General features: G+C 40.3%; 2 protein-coding genes and 1 long non-coding RNA gene across 12 annotated transcripts in view; 2 read left to right on the top strand and 1 right to left on the bottom strand.

Moving 5' to 3' along the window:
• Window positions 1–1,095, top strand: part of LOC127009567 (uncharacterized) — a 35,156-nt gene extending 34,061 nt beyond the window's left edge. For 4 of the 5 annotated variants that reach the window (XR_007762058.1, XR_007762057.1, XR_007762059.1 and 1 more), the window contains one exon: window positions 166–314. This is a non-coding gene — a long non-coding RNA (uncharacterized LOC127009567). Of the gene's footprint in view, window positions 1–165; window positions 316–924 lie in introns of those variants that run through there. The other variant, XR_007762056.1, reaches the window with a different exon arrangement.
• LOC127009566 (uncharacterized) overlaps window positions 1–20,203 on the bottom strand; it is a 37,214-nt gene that overhangs the window by 4,802 nt on the left and 12,209 nt on the right. Inside the window, exons 3-5 of one of the 2 annotated variants that reach the window (XM_050882770.1) lie at window positions 2,359–2,465; window positions 1,669–1,750; window positions 301–420 (exon numbers count right to left, since the gene is read on the bottom strand). In XM_050882770.1, coding sequence (XP_050738727.1) covers window positions 301–420; window positions 1,669–1,750; window positions 2,359–2,465 — 309 coding nt within the window. The remainder of the gene's footprint in view (window positions 1–300; window positions 421–1,668; window positions 1,751–2,358; window positions 2,466–20,203) is intronic. The other variant, XM_050882771.1, reaches the window with a different exon arrangement.
• LOC127009565 (probable G-protein coupled receptor Mth-like 1) lies at window positions 7,399–19,804 on the top strand. 5 transcript variants are annotated; one of them, XM_050882766.1, is made up of 9 exons: window positions 7,452–7,550; window positions 8,093–8,412; window positions 9,251–9,563; window positions 10,053–10,316; window positions 11,180–11,258; window positions 13,602–13,795; window positions 14,854–15,022; window positions 15,320–15,409; window positions 18,215–19,804. In XM_050882766.1, exons 1-9 carry the CDS (start codon window positions 7,505–7,507, stop codon window positions 18,480–18,482), a joined length of 1,743 nt encoding a protein of 580 aa, XP_050738723.1. In that variant the 5' UTR covers window positions 7,452–7,504; the 3' UTR covers window positions 18,483–19,804. The 5 variants fall into 5 exon arrangements, with proteins under 5 accessions (XP_050738725.1, XP_050738722.1, XP_050738726.1 ...); XM_050882765.1 differs by having other exon boundaries at window positions 7,408–8,412; window positions 14,854–14,980; XM_050882764.1 differs by having other exon boundaries at window positions 7,414–8,412.

Raw genomic sequence — 20,203 nt, 5'->3', positions numbered from 1 at the left:
TATCTCTTATTGCAGTGTACGCTCCTACTGAGATGCATAAATCTGAGGAGAAAGGGATTTACTGATCTTGACTGCAACCTTTTTAATGCTTAAACACTGGCCAATGAAGTGAAGCCAAGACATGCCATGCACCATTTTTTGACTTTCATTTGTGTTTATTTTCAGCAACAGGAAGCCCCAAGTCCAGCATCTCCAATCTGCTGAGGGATTGAACTCAGGATTTCTTGGCTTTGAGTGTGACCACCTCTGCACCATGAAAAAGGAACCAGTGCTTGACATACAAGACCTGCCATAACTTACCTGGATGAAATTTAGGTACTCTTCCCGGGACTTCGTCACTGCCTCTGCTAGCAGTTCACGATCTGCCAAGAGCTGTGTCACTGAAGGGATGGGAAGTTCCAGCAACATACCAGTCACCTGCTGGGCATGTAACATTTTAAACACCAGAAAATGTTGTACCTCAATATTATATGTCAGCATGAGTGAGAAAATTGTCTTACAGTCTATTGGCATTCCTGACCAGCAAGTGCTCCCACAATTATTTTCTCACATCCATCATGTGAAATTAATAACTTTTGTGGACTCTATTTCTATCTTATGTTAAATTAATAAGTATAAATTTGAACATCAGCACCGAACTCAGTTTATCAATGTAATGCAACTATGCCCTCAAATTAGTTGTGTAGAACAACAATGCACTTTAAATTGCAATACCTGCTATGTTTTGCCTGTTTGACTTATTTAGATGTGATTTTTTGTTGCATAAACAGGATTTCAGGGAAAAATAAGTTCATCACATGAATGCAAATTTAGATATACTGACCAAGCACATAAATAAGACACTATGTATTTTAAGTCATTGTATCACTTAACCGAAACTAACATCAGTAGGACATACTAAAAAATTACATTCGTACTTTTCAGAAACAGCAAACAATGATGGCAACACTTTACCAAATGAAGATTTTGAAAAATGGAAGCAAATTCAACGATTTGTAAAAAAATGATCAAGATACAATATTGCAAACTTGACTCAATCCTGTAAAAAACCCAAGAGCTGTTCTCCTCAATAATCAATCAATCCTGTAAAAATATGACAAAAATAGAAAGAGCACGAAAGACATAACACACATTAATAAACTATTCTGCCAGGAGCTGTCACTTTTGGTGTCTGCAGGCTCAACAAAGTGTTCGTGTCATTCTACAAAACATGCCTTGTTATCATGGAAGCTCAAGAATGGGAAGGGAGGAGGTTAGCCTTAAGCACTTCAAGGGAATGGTTTCAGGCTAGACCAGAAGTGTTAAACTGATACACTCCACATTAGATGGGGTGATAGATGTCAAAATTTAATATTAGTACATATAAGGCAGGGTAGGAGTAATATGACAGCTTAACCCATCCAGTGCCAGAGGTAATGATGCCTGCCAACAACCCCCTGGTGCCAGGCAATTTTCAATGTATTGACTTAATTACTATAATGCTATAAAAACAATAAATATGCATTTTGGGTACTTATGTTGACGTTTTCCATGACAATGGCATGTGAAGTTATGATTTCAGGGTTGAAAGTCAGTGGCCCAGACTTTAGACGTAGAATTTTTTGGTAGATATGGCACAAATTATTGTGATATTTTTTATGTGAACGTAGTTGATGAAAAGGAACACACCTGGGCACACAGCTCCTGCTCCACTTGAGAGACGGCTTGAAACAGTGCCACTCCTAGCGACTCCCGAACCTCCGGTGTTGGCCTTGTAAGGTTAAATGCTGTTAGTTTAATAAATTTGATGATTTACAAATTTTCTGAACTCAAGAAATGGTTAAAAAATTTCAGTATAGTTTAGCAAAGATCTTCTTTCTAATCTATTTCAGTACTGAGGTGACAGGCTAGGAGGTTAAAAAGAAGTGCAAGAGGTAATATAAATTTTTTTGGTTCAATGTAAGACTGAAGAATATTCCATGAAGTCAATAGAAGTATTGTACATGACAGAATCATCTTTCTATAAGAAGGAAAGAACTATTATTATATGTATTACTAATACAATTAGTTTGCCATTTGATATGCAGCTCATACACAGTATGTAGTCAAAAAGGATCATATTCAAAGTGTTATCCAAAATGAAATTTCTCAAATTCTCTCTTGCCTAGCAGATCTTTCAGAAATTTATTTATTTATATACTGTATTTCTATACTATGCAGTTGTCTACCCCCAACCTGGAGCTTTAAGCAGTCATTGTGTTTCATTCACACTCTACAAACAAGAAGTTGGCAGAGATGAGATTTACAGCAAGTAGAGCATTTACACAAAGACATGAAAAATATTTATTAGGAGTGGACAAAATCAAATTCAACACTTACTCTGTGAATGAGACAATTTTTTCCAAACTTTCTTCCAGGAGAGTGTCAGATGTTAACAAGTTTATAATCTCCTTGTTTGATTTGTTAGCCGTCAGTGTGTCAGTTATCTGAAATGATAAAAGATTTCTTATGTATTCTTTCAGTTTTGGATTAAGGTTTCAGTATCTTAAATATTGCAAGGAACATGAATTTTATAGATCATATTCATGAACATTTACCCATTGCATAAATACACCATTCAAGTATCTAATTAAAAAGTACAAATTTTCAAGGGGTCCATAGATTCTAATTATTTTAAAATTTATTATACTGGAATTAGGAGACATGCGGCTCAGAATATAATTCATACTACTACTGCACACAATCCTTAAAACTGAATGGTTATATGCTAGAGTTGCTCTACACTAGCTAACGGTACCAGAGGTGTCAAACTCATGGCCCAAGTGACAAATTTGGCCCTTGGGATGGTCATGAGTGGCCTGCTTACCCTATTTCGTTGTAGGGGTCTGCAGGTGAAAAAGCGACTGGAAAAGGGGGAATGGGACAAAAAAGGTTGGGAACCAATGTATAATTAGATGAAAGGTGAGGCATGGCAGGATAAGACAGGAAGTGATTACAGCCAGGCGGACACTAGACACACTGCCTGGTCACCTTTGTTTGAAACCCCGCCGATCAACATGCATGTACATGTTCGGCCAGCCTTCCGTACTGAACTTGTTCAACAAATCCTCGCATTCATCACACTGGCCCAACAAGTTTGTTAATATATATATATATATATATATATATATATATATATTATATATATATATATATATATATATAATATATATATATATAATATATATATATATATATATATATATATATATATATATATATATATATATATATATATATATATATATATATATATAAAAAACTGAAAATGATAATTCTTTCTCTCCACAGGGCTAATTTTATTACACTTCATGAAAAGTAATTACATGCAAAATATCGTCTCTCAATCTCATCACTTAGGGTCGTTTCTTCATCAGGTTGGTCTTTGAGGGTGTCGAATGGCTATTCGGTGTTCGTGAACGAGACGGAAGATCCTCATCCTTCGTCAGTGTCGCATTGTACGCCTCTGCCAGGGCCACTCCACGTTCAGCTGCGTCGTTCACCACTCTCAGGCTTTTGGCTCTGGCCTGAAAGTCCTCGTACAGCTTGTCGCCCTTCCAAGTCAAAGGATCCATCTGCAGGAAGCCCTGCTTCGCTTCCTGGGCTCCGCCTTTCTTCAGGACGTCAAAAACACGATACGACCTTTTGGTGAAGAAGGCATCAAGGCGGATGTCCCGTGTGTCTTTGATTTATGCCCGGCGTGGGTGATCTTCAATCGGATTTTCCGTCTTCATCCGGGTCACGCAGTCAGCCTTCATCTTGTCTGGAACCCGGTCGTCCAACAGGGAAAAGCCGACCAAGTCTTACGCCAAGTACCAGAGATGCCGTTGGAGGGCATTGCTCGCGGTTGCAGCGACGTTTATCTGGTTTGTGTACTTCTGGAGTTCAGTCAGCATCATGATGTCGTTGTGTGGGGCGTGGGATGACAGAGGAGCTTCGTGCCAAAAGCGGACATACACCAGGGCAATGAACAGCGCCATGACAGTCACATTCCGCTCCTCTCGTTTCGTTGTCTTGAACTGGTGTCGGAACAGGAACATCTTGAGGCGACATCCACCTCGCGTGGTGGATGGCACCAGGGGCGCGAAACGATGGTTGAGTCGTTGTGCCCCCTCCGAGGAACAGGGCTGCGAGCTGCAGGAACTCGAAGTAGTCCTCGCGCGGACACTTCGTTGGATCAGCCAGGGCAGATGCCAGGTAATCCTTCATCTGGGAGCGGAGCTGCTCCAGATGTCCTTCGAAGAGGGTATCCTCAGCCACTGTGTACTCTTGCTGGTTGATGGTCGGCCACTCATTCTGGAAACGCTTGAAAAGGACTTCGGCCACTCCTTCTGAAACGCTACTTCGGACCTCCAGTGTCCCCACAGACGACTCGAAAGACGTCAGAGAGAACAATCTCCAACACATGATGGCGGCATGCCAACATCGCCAACTCCCTTCCAAGACCTTCTTCGATCCGGACGCATGCGCCCTTGTGGAGGCCAGTGTTGCTTGCAGTTGTATCGAAGACCAATCCGACTACTTCATCGCGAATCTTCCAAGACTCAAGCAATTCCAGACACGCTGCAGCCTGAGCTTCTCCAGTACTTCGTGCAGCGTCGAATCCTTGACCGGTTACCAGAATCGCAACCCTCTCCACGGTCTTCCCTCGCATCTCCTGCAGCATTTTCCCGTCCCAATGCGAAACTTCTTCCGTGCTTCTTCATCTTGGATTTGGCGTGTGTGACTACGCGACCGCCGTATAGAACTTCGGGACAACGTCAGATCAGGCGCCAGTGACGAACGCAGCACCACGATCTGGGAGATTGACTCTATCTAAGGCGCCGACGACTTCAGGAGATGTGAAGATGTTCTTGGGCCTCTTTGCAGGAAAACCAGATGTACAGGCAGAAGTTGAAGGTCGGTAGTCGTCATCAGCCTGTGACTCCTCCGACGATGTGGAGCTTGAACTTTGGCCTCTCGTTCGTCGTATCTCCGCTTGAGAGCAGCTTCTTGCTCATTTCTCTTCCCACGCCTGGCCTCGACTCCAGATTTCTTTGCGTCGATCCATGCAATGCTGCACTGCAATGCTGCACGAGAAGACGTCCTCACGCTGCATCTTGAGGAACTCCTTGTCTTCTTCGTTGGTCATGGTCTGGAGGGCATCGCTTGTGGCAACATCGAAGAGATCCTGAAGGTCATCCAGGAACATCTTCTCCTTGACACGGTCCGACTCTCGCCCACGAGTCCGGTGTTTCTTGAGCGCTTGGTATTTATCGTGGAATCCTCGAAGTTTCCTGACGCAAGCATCCACCCGCTGTGTCGGGATCCAGGCCCTCTCCCATACGGTGAGGACCTTGCCACATGCCAAGTTCAGGCCTTCCATGACGGTCTTCTTTTCCACGACGTGATGGAACAGGTACAATGACAGCACATCCCGCTTTCTTGGAAGTCGAAGCCAACACTGAACGATTACTGGTTGCCATATCCAGAAAATAAGAAAAATGAAAAGATTCCTCTAAATATCATTGTATTGTGATGAAATTTTGCACACAAGGAGGAATGCAACACGAAAACAATCAGTGGTGTGGAGAAATGATCAGTGCACTATGAAATTTTAATATATATAGATATATATATATATATATATATATATATATATATATATATATATATATATATATATATATATATATATATATATATATATATATATATATATATATATATATATATATATACACACACACACACACACACACACACACACACACACATATAGAGTAGTTCATCGATTTAACGGATTAAAGCGTGCAGGAAAAATACGGTAAATCAAAATATCCGTTAAATCGATGTTTTTTAGATGTGTTTATATACACACACCTATTACATACACAAATGCATATTAAATTTGTATGTGTGTGCGCTATGCCAATGCTAAGCTGAGGTCTTGGTGTTGATGGCTGAGGAGGGTGTAAGGAGCCAGCCGCCACCGCATACATGAAGCAGACGCGTCACAGATTCTCATATGAACCCACCCCGCTGGCCTGATCACATCACCGTACAGAAAAGGTACGGGGAACGGGACAGGTACTGCTGTTCACCTACAATACGAAATAATTGATTTGCAGTTACTATACTGTTACAGTTCATCTAATTTTAAATATTCTCGACTTAGTCTCCAGTAATGCGCTAGAAAATGCACCAAGCTGAACAATTATGTACTGAGAAATGCTCCATGCGCTATATAAGAAATTTGCATGCAGTTTCTGATATAAATGCGCTAGATCTAGTCCATTTTACACTAGTTTGGCAACACTGGATCAGAGTCATGAGATGCGGGGGTGGTGAGCAACCATCGGCGCCATCTAAGCAGCATCATTTAATGTCGCGGGATTTTAAGTTAGCGGTTGGCAACAGCCACGCGCCGACTTCAACATCTTTGTTTATACATATTTTGACAATCTGGTACGATTGACCTCAAATCATTTCCCCAAAAATCAATCCGATAAATCCGAAAGTACGGTGTATATATATATATATATATATATATATATATATATATATATATATATATATATATATATATATATATATATTAAGTGCACGTGTGTGTGTGTGTGTGTGTGTGTGTGTGTGGGTGGGTGGGAGTGTGTGTGTGTGTGTGTGTGTGGGTGGGTGGGAGTGTGTGTGTGTGTGTGTGTGTGTGAACTACATGCTTCTGGGAATCTCACGTACAGTATCGTTTTACATCTAGAGAATATCAAAAACCTCTGCTGCCTTATATTTAGTCCGAGATCCATGCAAGTCTTGGGTGTGAGTGCATTACCTACTAAAAAAACTTGTTATAGTAATGCTCATCAAGCCATAGTGACCACAATATATAATTGAGACGCCATGCATGTGGATTTTTGCTCCCTCCCCTCCTCTCCTCCTCCTCCTCCTCATCATCCCCTCTGCACCATCCACTATGTTGTCCTTCCTTCCTCCATGCCTCCCCCACCTCCCTCCACACGATGCCTCCTCCTCCTCCACCCTCCTCTCCTCCATGGCCCTACCTCCTACTCCTCCACCCGCTGTTTATGCCCCTTCCTCCTCCTCCTCCTCTCTGCCTCCCCCCCTTCTACTCTTTTCCTCTTCCTCCATCCTCTACCCCCCTCCATTCTTCCCTCTCACATTATACCTCCTCCTCCTCCTGCTCCCTCTCCTTCCTCCATGCCCCTCCCCACCCTCCTTCTCCTCCTTCCTCCATGCCCCTCCCCACACTATGCCTCCTCCTCCTCCTCCTCCTCCCTCTTCCCCATATCCATTGCATCGGGATTCCCAAAGGAGGTTTCCACGAATTGTTTGTAATAAGCATAAACAAACTAATAAAAAGGCTTGTCCATGTCGTAGTTCCGGAAGTATTAGGCAACCTCTGACGAGAGAGAGAGAGAGAGAGAGAGAGAGGAAGGAGGGCATTGTAGTTTACATTTGTCAGTGTATTGTTGGTGATAGTGGTGGTTACATGTTGCCTCTCCTTTCTGCCTCAACACTCACGCAAACATTCAAAGGTGCCATAGGACTTTAATTCAATGACGACAGTACCAATGCCCCTCTAATAACCAGTTAACCATAATACGTCATAACTTGGTGATTGTTAACCCTATGATGTGAAAGAAGGAAAAAAGTGTCTGGTGGTGCATGATGGTACGTGGGTATAACAACTTACTAATCGTTTAAAAAGAAGAAGAAGAAGAGCAAGTGTAGGAAGAGCTAGGGAGAACAATATCAAGCACATACACAAAAAGGAAGACATGATCGAAGATGAGACAATTAATTAAACGTCTCATTAAACCTCTGTATGTGAGCTGCAACTGAGGAAATTAAAAAGAGATGATGTGATAATAACACGTGATATAATTACAATATGCGAGCTAATTAATTAACTAAGTGACATTGAGGAAACTTATTGCAGCAACACTAGCTCACATCGGCACAAGAAGAACAAATTAAATTATGATGATGGTTGTAATAAAGCTTTTAGTAGTGATGATAATGTGCGTGTCTTTCGTGAAAACTGAGACCCGCAATGCCACAGCCTTTTGCTGCCCAGAGAGAAAGGATGGAAGTCATGGGGGGTGTCCTGCCGGGGCTGCCACAGGACATTTCCAACCCGATATCATCACGACGGATAATGACACGATGGTACAAGTGACCTGGAAGACTCAAGCTGTGACCTGCCCACCCTCATCTACCCTCGTGTACCATGACAATGCAACAACACCCAATCATTTTATTCTTCGGGATCAAGATGAGCTGGAGTTAAGCTACGCGCCCCTCGGATTATTTGACAAATTAACGCGAGATTACTGCCTTGAGGGAGACGGTGAGGGAGGATACAGGATAGCCGCCTGCAAACCCGACCCAGATAACGTGAGTCATAAAGTCATTTGAAGATTTAAGTGTATAAGTATGTGTGTGTGTGTGTGTGTGTGTGGGTGTGTGTGTGTGTGAATCAATATGCATGTGTTTTTATCATTTATATGCTTTTTTATGTTCTTATATATTATCATCAATCATTGCTATTATTATACAAATACAAAAGTCTTATTGCAATGTTTTCCCCATCTCTGCAAGTTTTCTAATTTCGTCTGTTGCCTGTTTTTCTCTATTTTCGCTATTCTTTATTTTTCTCTTTCTGGCTTGACTTCTACAATCCCTGCATTTGTTAATTTCTACTCTTATACTTTGATAGTCCATCTGTTACCTATTCTATGCAAGCCAATATAAGTCAATATCTTGTCCCTTTTCACCGTTTTCAGGTCACGTGATTTTTCCTCAACTTTAATCCATTTACTATTTTACATGAAGAAAAAATAGTACCATAGCTGAATTTAGGGCTTATTTTATCTATACAGACAGAATTTGAAATAAATATGTTGACCGGAAACATGTCCATTGTATGTGGTGGAATCTTCCCACCACTTTCTGGAATTTTCCATTTGTGACGCGTCATGTCAGTATTCAGCGTTTTTTTCGGATTTTGGAAGTTTTTGTATATTGGAATTTCCGATAAAGGATTCTCAACCTACAGTTATACCATATCCTCCCATTATCGATAAATAGATAATGCTGAACACTTTGTATGCTATAGGTGATCTTAATGAGAACTTCCTATTCAGCAATTTTCTTTCCTACTTTAATCTTGTCATACAGTGCCTTTTCCCTTGCATGCAATGAGTGATTCTAATGAGAATTTCCTTCCCAACAGATCTGTGGTGGTGGAGTTTGCATGCCCAAGTGTTGTCGTGAAGGGGAAGTTATTGAAAATTTTATATGCATGAGAAGAAACGAAAGTCCCCCTCTCCAGTTTTACTCAATTTATGGTGAACCAATCCCGTCACCAACCAACATTGCGGTGGTGGGGGATAGCGTTCCCGACTGTGAAGCTAAAGGGGAATTTAGTAGCTACAGGGAAGAAAATTTCCATCTACTAGTGAATGGCAAACTGCTAGAGAGTGAAGATCATTTTTTTCGTGATTTTGATGAGTATTGCATTGATAACTCATATGATGCAGAAGGGAGTAAGTCAAAACTTGTATTTTTTTCATGTTTAAACACACTAATGGCTGTATTTTAACTTACACATAATTTGAAAGTTTGATTCTTGGGGCAATTTCTTAAAGTATGCATTCTTTATCGTTTACACTAGATGTTGTGTTAACTAACAAATTTGAAAGTTTAATTTTAGGGGACAATTTTTTTTAAAGGTTTCATTCGTTCATTGCTTTCACTAATGGTTGTAATAACTAACTAATTTAAAAGTTTGATTGTGGGGGCAACACATTTTATAAAGCCAAGGCCTATAGTAGTGGGTTGACTATTATACATGAAGACTATAAAAACAAAATAGCATGCCCTCTAAAAACTTATTTGACATTGTTTTTTTATTTGAGGGGTAGGCAGGTCAACTGCTACATAGCAATTTTGATATGATTTTATACAGCATAATTATCAAATACATAGAACTATATATAGCCCTTCATAGACATTATACAGTATTTTTTCTCCAGATGTGAGTGTGATAGCAGTGGTGTGCAGTGCATCACAATCACATGCTATATACATCAAGCAGCAGATGATGAAGGCCGGCTACATCATCTCGGATGTGTTCCTCATCATTACTATAATCTTCCACCTCCTCATTCCAAGCCTTCGGGACACCCAGGGACTGATCCTCCTCTCCCACATGGTGTCAATGCTGGTCGCACTGACTGTGCTCTTTTTGCTGTCCATCTCTTCTCAGAGCATGTCCAGAGCTTACTGTATCTTCAATGGTAGGTTATGATGTGTGTTTCGGTATATAAAAAGTTTATTGTAGTAAAGCTTCAATGGTAGGTTGTGGCTCTTGTTGTGTGTTGGTACTTGTTGTTTGTAAACTTGTGCAGAAGTTTAGTTATTTTTTACTTTATTTTGCCTTTTTCAAGCCAGTAAGTTTAATGGGTTAATGTTTACATGGGTGTTACTTTTCTAGAGGGATACTATTATTACTACTGCTACTACTACTACTACTACTACTACTACTACTACTACTACTACTACCACTCTAAAAACTACAATTGCATTCTTTTCATTTTTTTCACAGCATATATACACTACACTTTCAAAATATTATAAGAATAGCTGCAGTTCTGTATAGCTTAGTAATTTCATTAATGTCTTCCATTTATTTATTGCTTGTAGTGGCCATCTACAGATCAATATAAACTACTCAAAATATTATAATCCATGTTTACTTTATTTACTTTATTTGCTCTCAAACCACTCAAAATTTCAGGGAAAAATAAACCATTGGATAAGAGTGTAACTGAAGTTCTGAATTATACAAAATATCCATGTATGATACTTTCCCTTTAATAAAAAACTGTAATAGTATTTTATATTGCCCAAATTTCACTTCACTAGACTCCCACATGAACTCTGCGTGTAACGAAACACACGAGAAATTAGTCCAGACAAGGAAAGGTTTTGCCGGAGCTGGGGATCGAACCCGCGACCAGCGAGATGGGAAAGCCACTCCTCAATCAGTCAACCAAATAGGTACCCCCCTCGCAGAGTGAGTTATGGGAGGCTTTCCCATCATGTGGGCCATGCACTACAGCTAGAATTGTGTAAGTGTTTGATCCTTCTCTCTTTTCAGGCTTTGTGTTCCAGTACTTTTTCCTGGCCATGTTCTTCTGGCTGAATATAATGTGCTTTGACATCTGGAGAGTCATCAGGTGGGTGTATGATGGAGAGCATTAGCCTGCTACTCATGGTGTTATCATCAGCCTGCACACACATGGAAAAGTCAATTTTTTTAATTGAAACTAGGTTAAGGTTGTCAACTTTTGCATTACCACCACTACTATTACTCCTCCTCCTCTTCATCCTCCTCATCCTTCACCTACCACCTAAGATGAAAGTGACGTACTAACACAGGACAGTAGACAAATGGTCGAAATCCTAAACAGAAACTTCGCATCTGTGTTCACGGTCGAGAATACCCAGTTCGTACCCGAGAGCCCTACCCCACCGATGGGAATCACTCCCCTAGAAATTGGCCCAATCGATGAACGGGATGTGAAAAAGTACCTAGACAAACTTGAGACAAACAAGTCCACCGGACCCGACGACTTGTCACCCAAGCTGCTCAAGGAACTCAAGCAGCAAATCCTCAAGCCACTCACCGCCATCTATAATCTGTCACTACAACAAAACAAAGTCCCAAAAGACTGGAAACAAGCGAATGTAACACCGATCAACAAAAAGGGAGACAAAAGCGTGGCCCTAAACTACAGACCAACCAGCTTGACCTCAGTGTCGGGAAAAATCCTCGAGAAGATCATCAGAGACAAACTTGTTAGGTTCCTTGAAGACAACAACATCATTTCCGATGCTCAGCACGGTTTCAGGAACAAGCGCTCATGCTTAACCAATTTATTGGACTTCTTCCAAGGTATCTTTGAAAACTGGGATAATCATATCCCCAGTGATGTTATATATCTAGACTTTCAGAAAGCCTTTGACAAAGTGCCACACGAAAGACTCCTCAAGAAACTTAAGTCGGCGGGATTAGGCAACAATCTGACAGCGTGGATCAAAGACTGGCTCACTGGAAGAAAACAACGAGTTGTACTCAACGGACAGGCCTCTGAGTGGCTCCCGGTCACAAGTGGAGTGCTACAGGGGTCAGTGCTGGGACCCATACTTTTCATATATATCAATGACCTAGAACTAGGATTAAAATCCAATCTTTCAAAATTTGCCGACGACACAAAGGTGGGTGGGAAGGCCCTCACGACGGCAGACTGCAAAATTATCCAGAGAGACCTGGACCAGATCACTCGGTGGCCAGAAAAATGGTAGATGTCCTTCAACACTACCAAATGTAAAGTAATGCATATCAAATCCAGAAACAGCAACCACACATACCACATGGGTGGCAAACCACTACATGTAGTGCAAGAAGAAAGAGACCTCGGGGTCACCATCAGCAGTGACTTGAAACAAACAAAACACTGCAAGTCCGCCTGTAAGAAAGCCAATACAATGCTCAGGTTCATAGCGAGGAACTTCGAATACAAGACGCCGAGAGTTATGTTATCTTGTATAATTCACTGGTAAGGCCCCACCAGGAATACGCCATGCAATTCTGGTCTCCAAATTACAGGAAAGACATTGAATTACTTGAGAGAGTACAGCGCCGCGCCACGAAGATGATACCATCACTGAGGATGAAGCCCTATGGAGAGCGACTCGAGCGACTCAACCTCTTCACGTTGGAAAAGAGACGACTGCGGGGAGACATAATACAAGTCTTTAAGTACGTGAACAAGCTCAGCAACGTTGATCACTCCAAACTCTTCACGCTACAAACTAACTTGAGAACAAGAAACAACGGAAAAACAATTCAAGCAAAGCGATGCAATACCGACATCGGCAGGAGTTATTTCTCGAATAGAGTTGTTTGCCACTGGAACAGCCTTCCTGCAGAAGTGGTCAGCGCAGAGAGCATCAACTCTTCCAAGAAACGCATTGATCGCCACTTTGCTGCATCGGGAGTGAACTGAACGTTCCCAAGAGTAGATACACAAGTGCTTTAATCCTTCCCTGCAAGCCACTCCGATGGCAAACGGATTGATTAAATCACTGAACGCAGGCAGCCTAATAATGAGCCAATAGGCTTTCTGCTGCCTGCTAGTCCATGTTTCCATGTTTCCATGTTTTACTATTACTACTACTACTACTACTGCTACTATACTAATAGATAATATGGTGACAATTTTTGTAAGATCCAATTGGGTGCAGAACCTGGGAACCTATCAGAGGCTTGCATGTTTGTCATTTAGGTGTGTTTAGAATTCTATCTTGTTTGTTTTGCTTTAGGTGAATATATATGTTATGTACGGCTTATATATCATGAAGTAAAGATTGACTGATTGATTGAGTGACTATTATGATGTCAAAATTGTTTTTTCTATCATATTTACCTTATTATTTGTTTTTTTCCCCTTTGCTACCTTAATTTAAGATACCTAATATGCTGTTATGCCTATATAGTTCTGTCATGACATTTTCAGGGCTACAGCGAGGGGCATTCCTTTGATTGGCATTCTAAGTAATGATGCCAAGAAGTTCAAGCTGTATTGCCTGTATGGTTGGGGCTCTCCCTTGGTCATCACCATTGTCACAGCCATCATGCACTTCTTGCCGGATGAGCTCGCAAAGGATATCACACGGCCTGGGTTTGGGAAACTGACGTGTTGGCTTCCAGGTGAGAGGTTTGCTAAGATATATGTCTTTAAAGTTCCAGAGCTGTGAAAGTAGGTAGTTGTTACTTTACGTTTCAACCAGTTCATCCTCCCTTTCAAACTGCTCGATAAATGTGTACCTGAGGAAACCCAGGGAAGGTAAATTGTAGGAACTCAGATGTCACACCTGCCCTGTGTCGCAGGATAATGGGTCTACTCACCACAGGCTCAAGGGTCAATGAGACAGAGATGAGCACTATTGCATGTATTCCCAACTTTACATTTACTTTTTGTTAGCCTTCTATTACTGAAAGCTTTGAAATGAAATCTACATTTTAAATCTACATTTTAAACATATTTTCCAATTTGATAAGATGAGGATTTTGTAGCTCTAAAGTTTACTGCAAATACCTCTGTAAATGTCAAGTAATGTACTTCATGGCTATGACTGAGGAATTTATTTGACCTCCTCAGAAAAGTATGTAGTATTATGCCTGTCAAAGCCTATACTACAGTGGTTCCAACCTTCTTTTTGTCCCGTTCCCCCTTTTCCAGTCACTTTTCCACCTTTGGAACCCTACAATGAAAAGGATTCAGCGGGCCACTCTTGACCATCCCAAGGGTCATATTTGTCACATGGGCCATGAGTTTGACACCTCTGGTACCGTTAGCTAATGTAGAGCAATTCTAGCATATAAGCATTCAGTTTTAAGGGTTCTGTACAGTAGTATAAATTTTATTCCGAGCAGCATGTCTCCTAATATCAGTGTAATAAATTTAAAAATAATTAGAATCTCAATGGACCCCTTGGAATATTTCCAAGGGTATGTAAAAAATGCTAAACTTTAAACATCTGCTCTTTCCTAACTCTTGCTACCATTTGTAGATGAATGTCTGTATGACTGAAAAAAGGAGTTGGCCTGGCAATGCTTAAAATCTTCTCTTTTCTCTCTGTTTACTTGTTCATATATATATATATATATATATATATATATATATATATATATATATATATATATATATATATATATAGATATATCTATATATAGATATATATATATATATATATATATTTTTTCAGGTGATTTGGAGCACTTGATCTACTGCTATGCCTATGTGGGTGCACTCTTCATTCTAGACTTGCTCTTCATCGGGCACACCATGTTCATGCTGTACCAAGCTGGCAATGCATTCATGTGCTTTGCAAGGCAAGTTACTGTGACTGCATTCAACAGAAAACACCTGGAAGCGTAAGTCTTTCAAGCTGTTCTTTGGTTATTTTCCACAAGTCAAGAGTAAAACCTTGTAATCCAATAGGAAGACCACAGAGGCTGGCAAAAGAATTATTAAATTTGGTTAGAGGCTGAGATGTCTTGATACTCCCTCCCCTCTTTAAAGAGTTCAAGTCACAGGAAGGAGGAAATACAGACCAAAGATTGAAGGCAGTTCCAGAGTTTAACAGTGTAAGGGATGAAATAGTAAAGCTATGACAAGTGGCTCATATTGACTAATAATTAAAATTAATTCTTTATCATATTATTTTTCAGGTTCTGGCAGCGGTTTGGTGTCTTTATCTTGATGGTGTCTTGCTGGACGGCTGAAATTCTCTCGTGGAAAATTCACCCACAAGAAATCTGGTAAGGAAAGTTGTATATATATATATATATATATATATATATATATATATATATATATATATATATATATATATATATTATATATATATATATAGAGATATTTATATATATATATATATATATATATATATATATATATATATATATATATATATATATATATATATATATATATATATATATATATATATATATATATATATATATATATATATATATATATATATATATATATATATATATATATATATATATATATATATATATATATATATATATATATATATATATATATATATATATATATATATATATATATGTTCTACCAAAACACCTGCTGAAAGCACCCCAAAGCGTTCGAGAAAGGTGTTCACCTTGCAGAAGAATTCAGATTTAGAAGAAGTTACGTTTTGGGATGAGTTACGTTGCGGGAGGGAGAGCATACAACGTGAATGAAAGCAGTGTTCGCTGTATCTATCATAGTGTAAAAGAAATTCTTGGTGCAGTAACTGCCAATGCTCCAAAAGTGCTGCAAGAGTAAAGATAAAGGCCGTCCTTTTACTAAGCCTCATCGTTGCTATGGTAATGGCGTCTCACTCGCAGCAAAATGGGGTACGCTGATCTTCCTGATGCAATGGAAGCACTTATGTGTTTGTTTGGGCTGCCATATTTGCTGATGACATCATCACACCACAGAGGCGTTTCACCTCTCAAAGCCGTTAGCGGAGCGAACGTGCCGAGTTGGCAACTCGTGCTGCCGCGTCACGCGTTTGAGAGCACTCGGGACATATCGAGTCCCAATTCCCTCTCAAATACAGCCCAGGGGTGTTTCTAGGGGTAGCACTAATTTTATACGGATTTTCAAATAGTGCGGGGGTCCTGAGTCCCTAACGACTGTATATATATACAATAAACCCTTGATATAATGAACTAATTGGGGGGTAACTTAGACCGTTAATGCCGAAAGTCCGTTATAAGCGGCGGAAAATTAAAAACACATATAATAACACCGACAAACCTAATAAAAGTAGGTATATATTTCTTTTTATTGTGTATGTTGTATGCACATTGTCTGTATAGCCACACAGCAAACCTGGCAATGCACTGAGGCTGCCAAGTTGGTAATGGGGCTCTACGGGGGGGGCCGTATTTTTACGGGTATGGGTATAATTTTACAAGTTTGCCTATCTTGCACCGGGAGACGGAACGGTGTTTTTTTGTTTTGTTTTGTTTTGTTTTGGGAGTTTTCGGTGAGTTATGAAATAATCTGCTGACTGTTTCTATCGCAAATCATTAAATCACTGACTGACTTTTCAATGCCTGTTGTGCACACGCCACCGCCTGCAAAATAGCTCGCAGAGAGAGGTTCAACCAGCTTACTGTTTCTATATCTCACTCACCACTCACAAAGATCAAAAGTGGACAAACTAGAACAAAACCAGACAAATTAATGTTTTTCCTGCTGTGTATTTCCACAGTGCGCATGCATGGTGGACAACAGATCGACTTAAATCTGCAAGGAGATATTTCTCGCAACACCAGCCTGCATAATGAGCCACCCTCGCCACCACCCTGTCCCATCTTGTGCTTCGTATTTCCGCCGCCTCACCCCACGTGCCGAATAAATTTAAACTAACGAAACCCAACTTAAACCTAACCTAACCGATGTAACTGGCGACCCCTTTAAGCTACGTACTGACACTCACTAACACTTGGCTATTTTCCAATACATTTACATCCCCTGGATTGATGCATAAGACTTTCTTGTGGTGTAAATATATTCTTTATTTGAATGGAAACCACAAGGAGGAAAATATTTCATCAGGTGGGCTGAAAACACCACAGTAACCGAAGGATGGGACAGCAGATAAAAGGAGGAGGGTGAGGTGGCTAGCAGACGCTGTTGTAGTTACCGGGTGCGGTTTGGTCAAAAACTTTTCTTGGTCAGTCCCCGTGGATTTCTGGCCCTCTGACCTTGTCCGTTATATCCGAAATCCAATATAAGCGGGTCCGTTATATCGAGGATTTACTGTATATGGATTTGTATGTTGTCATTACATTATGAGGTTAACTTAAGCAACTATTTAATTCAGCCTTTTATATGATATAACCTCAGTACTTACTTGTTACAAGTATTTCCAATACCATAAACCTTCCTGGAGCCAAGCCACAAGCCCAAACGTGACCCAAACGTCTGTTGTTTATTGTGCGGCTGGTAGCGGCGGGAGCCATTCCGCTCTTGATCTTGATGGTACAGGTGGCTTATTTCCATAGACCAGCAAGCCTTTGGATCGGCTGCGTTTGGATCTGCTGTGTTGATGTGTTGTCTCCTATGCACTTTTATGGAAATAAAACCATCCTTGGACAATGAAAGATGTATAGTATATTTACTAACCACCAACTAGTATGTCATCGCCATATGGACAAAATCGGACGAGTGATGAATGTAAACAAACCAATAGCCTACATGCCGCCATGTTTATGTCGGGGACCCACTGTTTCAGTGTGTGTGTATTTACCAACGCTAGTTGAAATTGCCTAGTTGTACATTTGTGGTGAGTGCTCCAGCAAACTTGTGGTGAGTGCTGAGAAAATAGATAGTTTTAAGAAAAGGTTACATAAATTCATGGATATGGTGAAGCTGTTCTTGTGTGAGAATGACTTAATTTTTTTTTTTCTCAAAATTTCTCTCCAATATTAGGGTGCGTCTTCCAAGATGCAGCGTCTTGTAAGCCGTAAAATATGGTACTCTTTTTCCAGGGTGTTCCATTGTTTGTAAAACCTTTTGTGTTTCCACTTTTACAGGATCATCACAGACTTCATCAACTCCTCCCAAGGCTTTGTCATCTTCATCATCTTCATCAGCAGCAAGAAGAGACGGGACATGGTCAAAGAAGTACTGAAGAAAAGCTCCAACACTTGCTGTCCAAGAGCATCCAGCCCAACCCAGTCTAGCAAAAACAATCTTTTGGCCACTTGGAAAGCAACCTCACCCTCAGCTTCTACATCTGGACCAAGTGGTAACACTGAGGAGGAGTCTGTCAGCAAAACAGACAAAAAGGATAGTGATTAAACTGTTTACATGGGATATAGGCTCACCAAATACTGTACTTGGTTTCTTTTGTAAAAATATCGAAGCCAATTGGTGCATCAGAGGAAGAGTGTCTTAGCAGAACAGACAGAGGGGAGAGTAATTAAACTGTCATATATACCCACTGAATACTTGCGTTTCCCTATAAGAATGTTTCAAACTATAATTCTCTGTAATTCTCATAGTCTTAAATGCAGGAGCAGGACCAAGGGCCAAATGGTGCTACTAAGGAGGAATCTTAGAGCACAACAGATAGTAGAAGGGAGAGCAAACAAACTATTCACATGCTGTACACTTATTGCTTTTCCTTGTAAGAATTTAAAACTGGACTTGTCAAAAGGGTAAGCAAGTAAACCATTCTCACATTCTTATATGCAAGAGCAGGACCAAGGGCCAAATGGTGGTAACTGAAGGGAGGGGCAGTTAAGCTGTTTACATGCCACATATATAGACCCACTGAAGACTTATTGATTTCCTTTCTAAATAAGTACCTGTCAAAAGGGTAACCAATATTGAACCCTTCAGAAAACAGACAAAAAGAGAGTAATTAAACAGCTTCCATGCCACACAGGCCCACCTAATACTTGCTTTCCTTTATAAGAATGTAAAACTATACTTGTCAAGTCTAAGCAATAGTGTGTGTGTGTGTGTGTGTGTGTGTGTGTGTGTGTGTGTGTGAATGCGTTCGTGCATGCGTGTCTACCTAGTTACAACAAACAGGATCATAAGGAGTCCTGTTTTAGAGTCTCAGTTGATCAAACTTGCTTTAACTCATTGAAGTGTTTGGACTGAGTGATCTCTTTGTCCAAGTTGTTCCACAGTTCACTAATTAATGCATCAATGTGGAAGACTGTACTTTTTTGTATCCATGAAGCATCGCTTGTCTGTGTCCTATGATTGATCAGTTGTGGACACGGTTCCGCTAATCTGCTAACCACTAATTAGCGAAGCTAACTTTTTGGTTAGCTGATTAGCGTTTTCGCTAACTTTGGAAACAGTTAGCGGACCATTTAGCTTCCGCTAAACGTAGTTCTTCCTAGGCTTTAAGTCCACTAAAAGTTCATACAGGTTTGTTCTTGTCCGTTGTGGGCAGACACAGCACCAGTTGAGCCACATGGCGCAATAATTCCAGGGCTTTCACTTTGGGGTAAATTACGCCTTAAAGTAGGGTAGTTGGACAATTATTAGGGAAACTTTTTGGTAATTTAAGGTAATGCATCTCCCATTTCCAACTCTTTGAACTCGGGATTTAATAAAAAGAATTCAATATTTTTTACATGACAAGAAATAAACACTGCTATTTACTTATTCACTTAATATACTCCTTAGTATCATTTACATTTATGTATCTAAATTGATCCACTATTCCCAGCTGTGTGGGGGAACAGTCCTGTGTAGTGTGTCATCAGATATCAGATTTTGTCTTTCTGCGTTGCTATTGCAAATTCATATATTAGACAGAAATAAAGTCTACGTGGAATTTAATTTGTGTACACCAGCTACCACCATATATACAGTACCCTCCTGAGTTTCTCGCTTGCTTCGTTCCACAGCTATAACGCTAAACTCGCGGATCGCGAAACTCGGGGTATTGAAAACACTGAAAAAGCGCTTATTTGTTCTGGCCTGTGGAGAAGCTGACTCTTTTTTCCCACTTTACTCCCTTGTTATCTCAAAATACGTACTGTGTAAAAAGGAAGAAA

Source organism: Eriocheir sinensis, chromosome 41 (genome assembly GCF_024679095.1).
Source record: "Eriocheir sinensis breed Jianghai 21 chromosome 41, ASM2467909v1, whole genome shotgun sequence".
NCBI classification, from domain to species: Eukaryota; Metazoa; Arthropoda; class Malacostraca; order Decapoda; family Varunidae; genus Eriocheir; species Eriocheir sinensis.
Note: the sequence above shows the minus strand (reverse complement) of the source record. Positions and strands in the feature narration are given on the sequence as shown.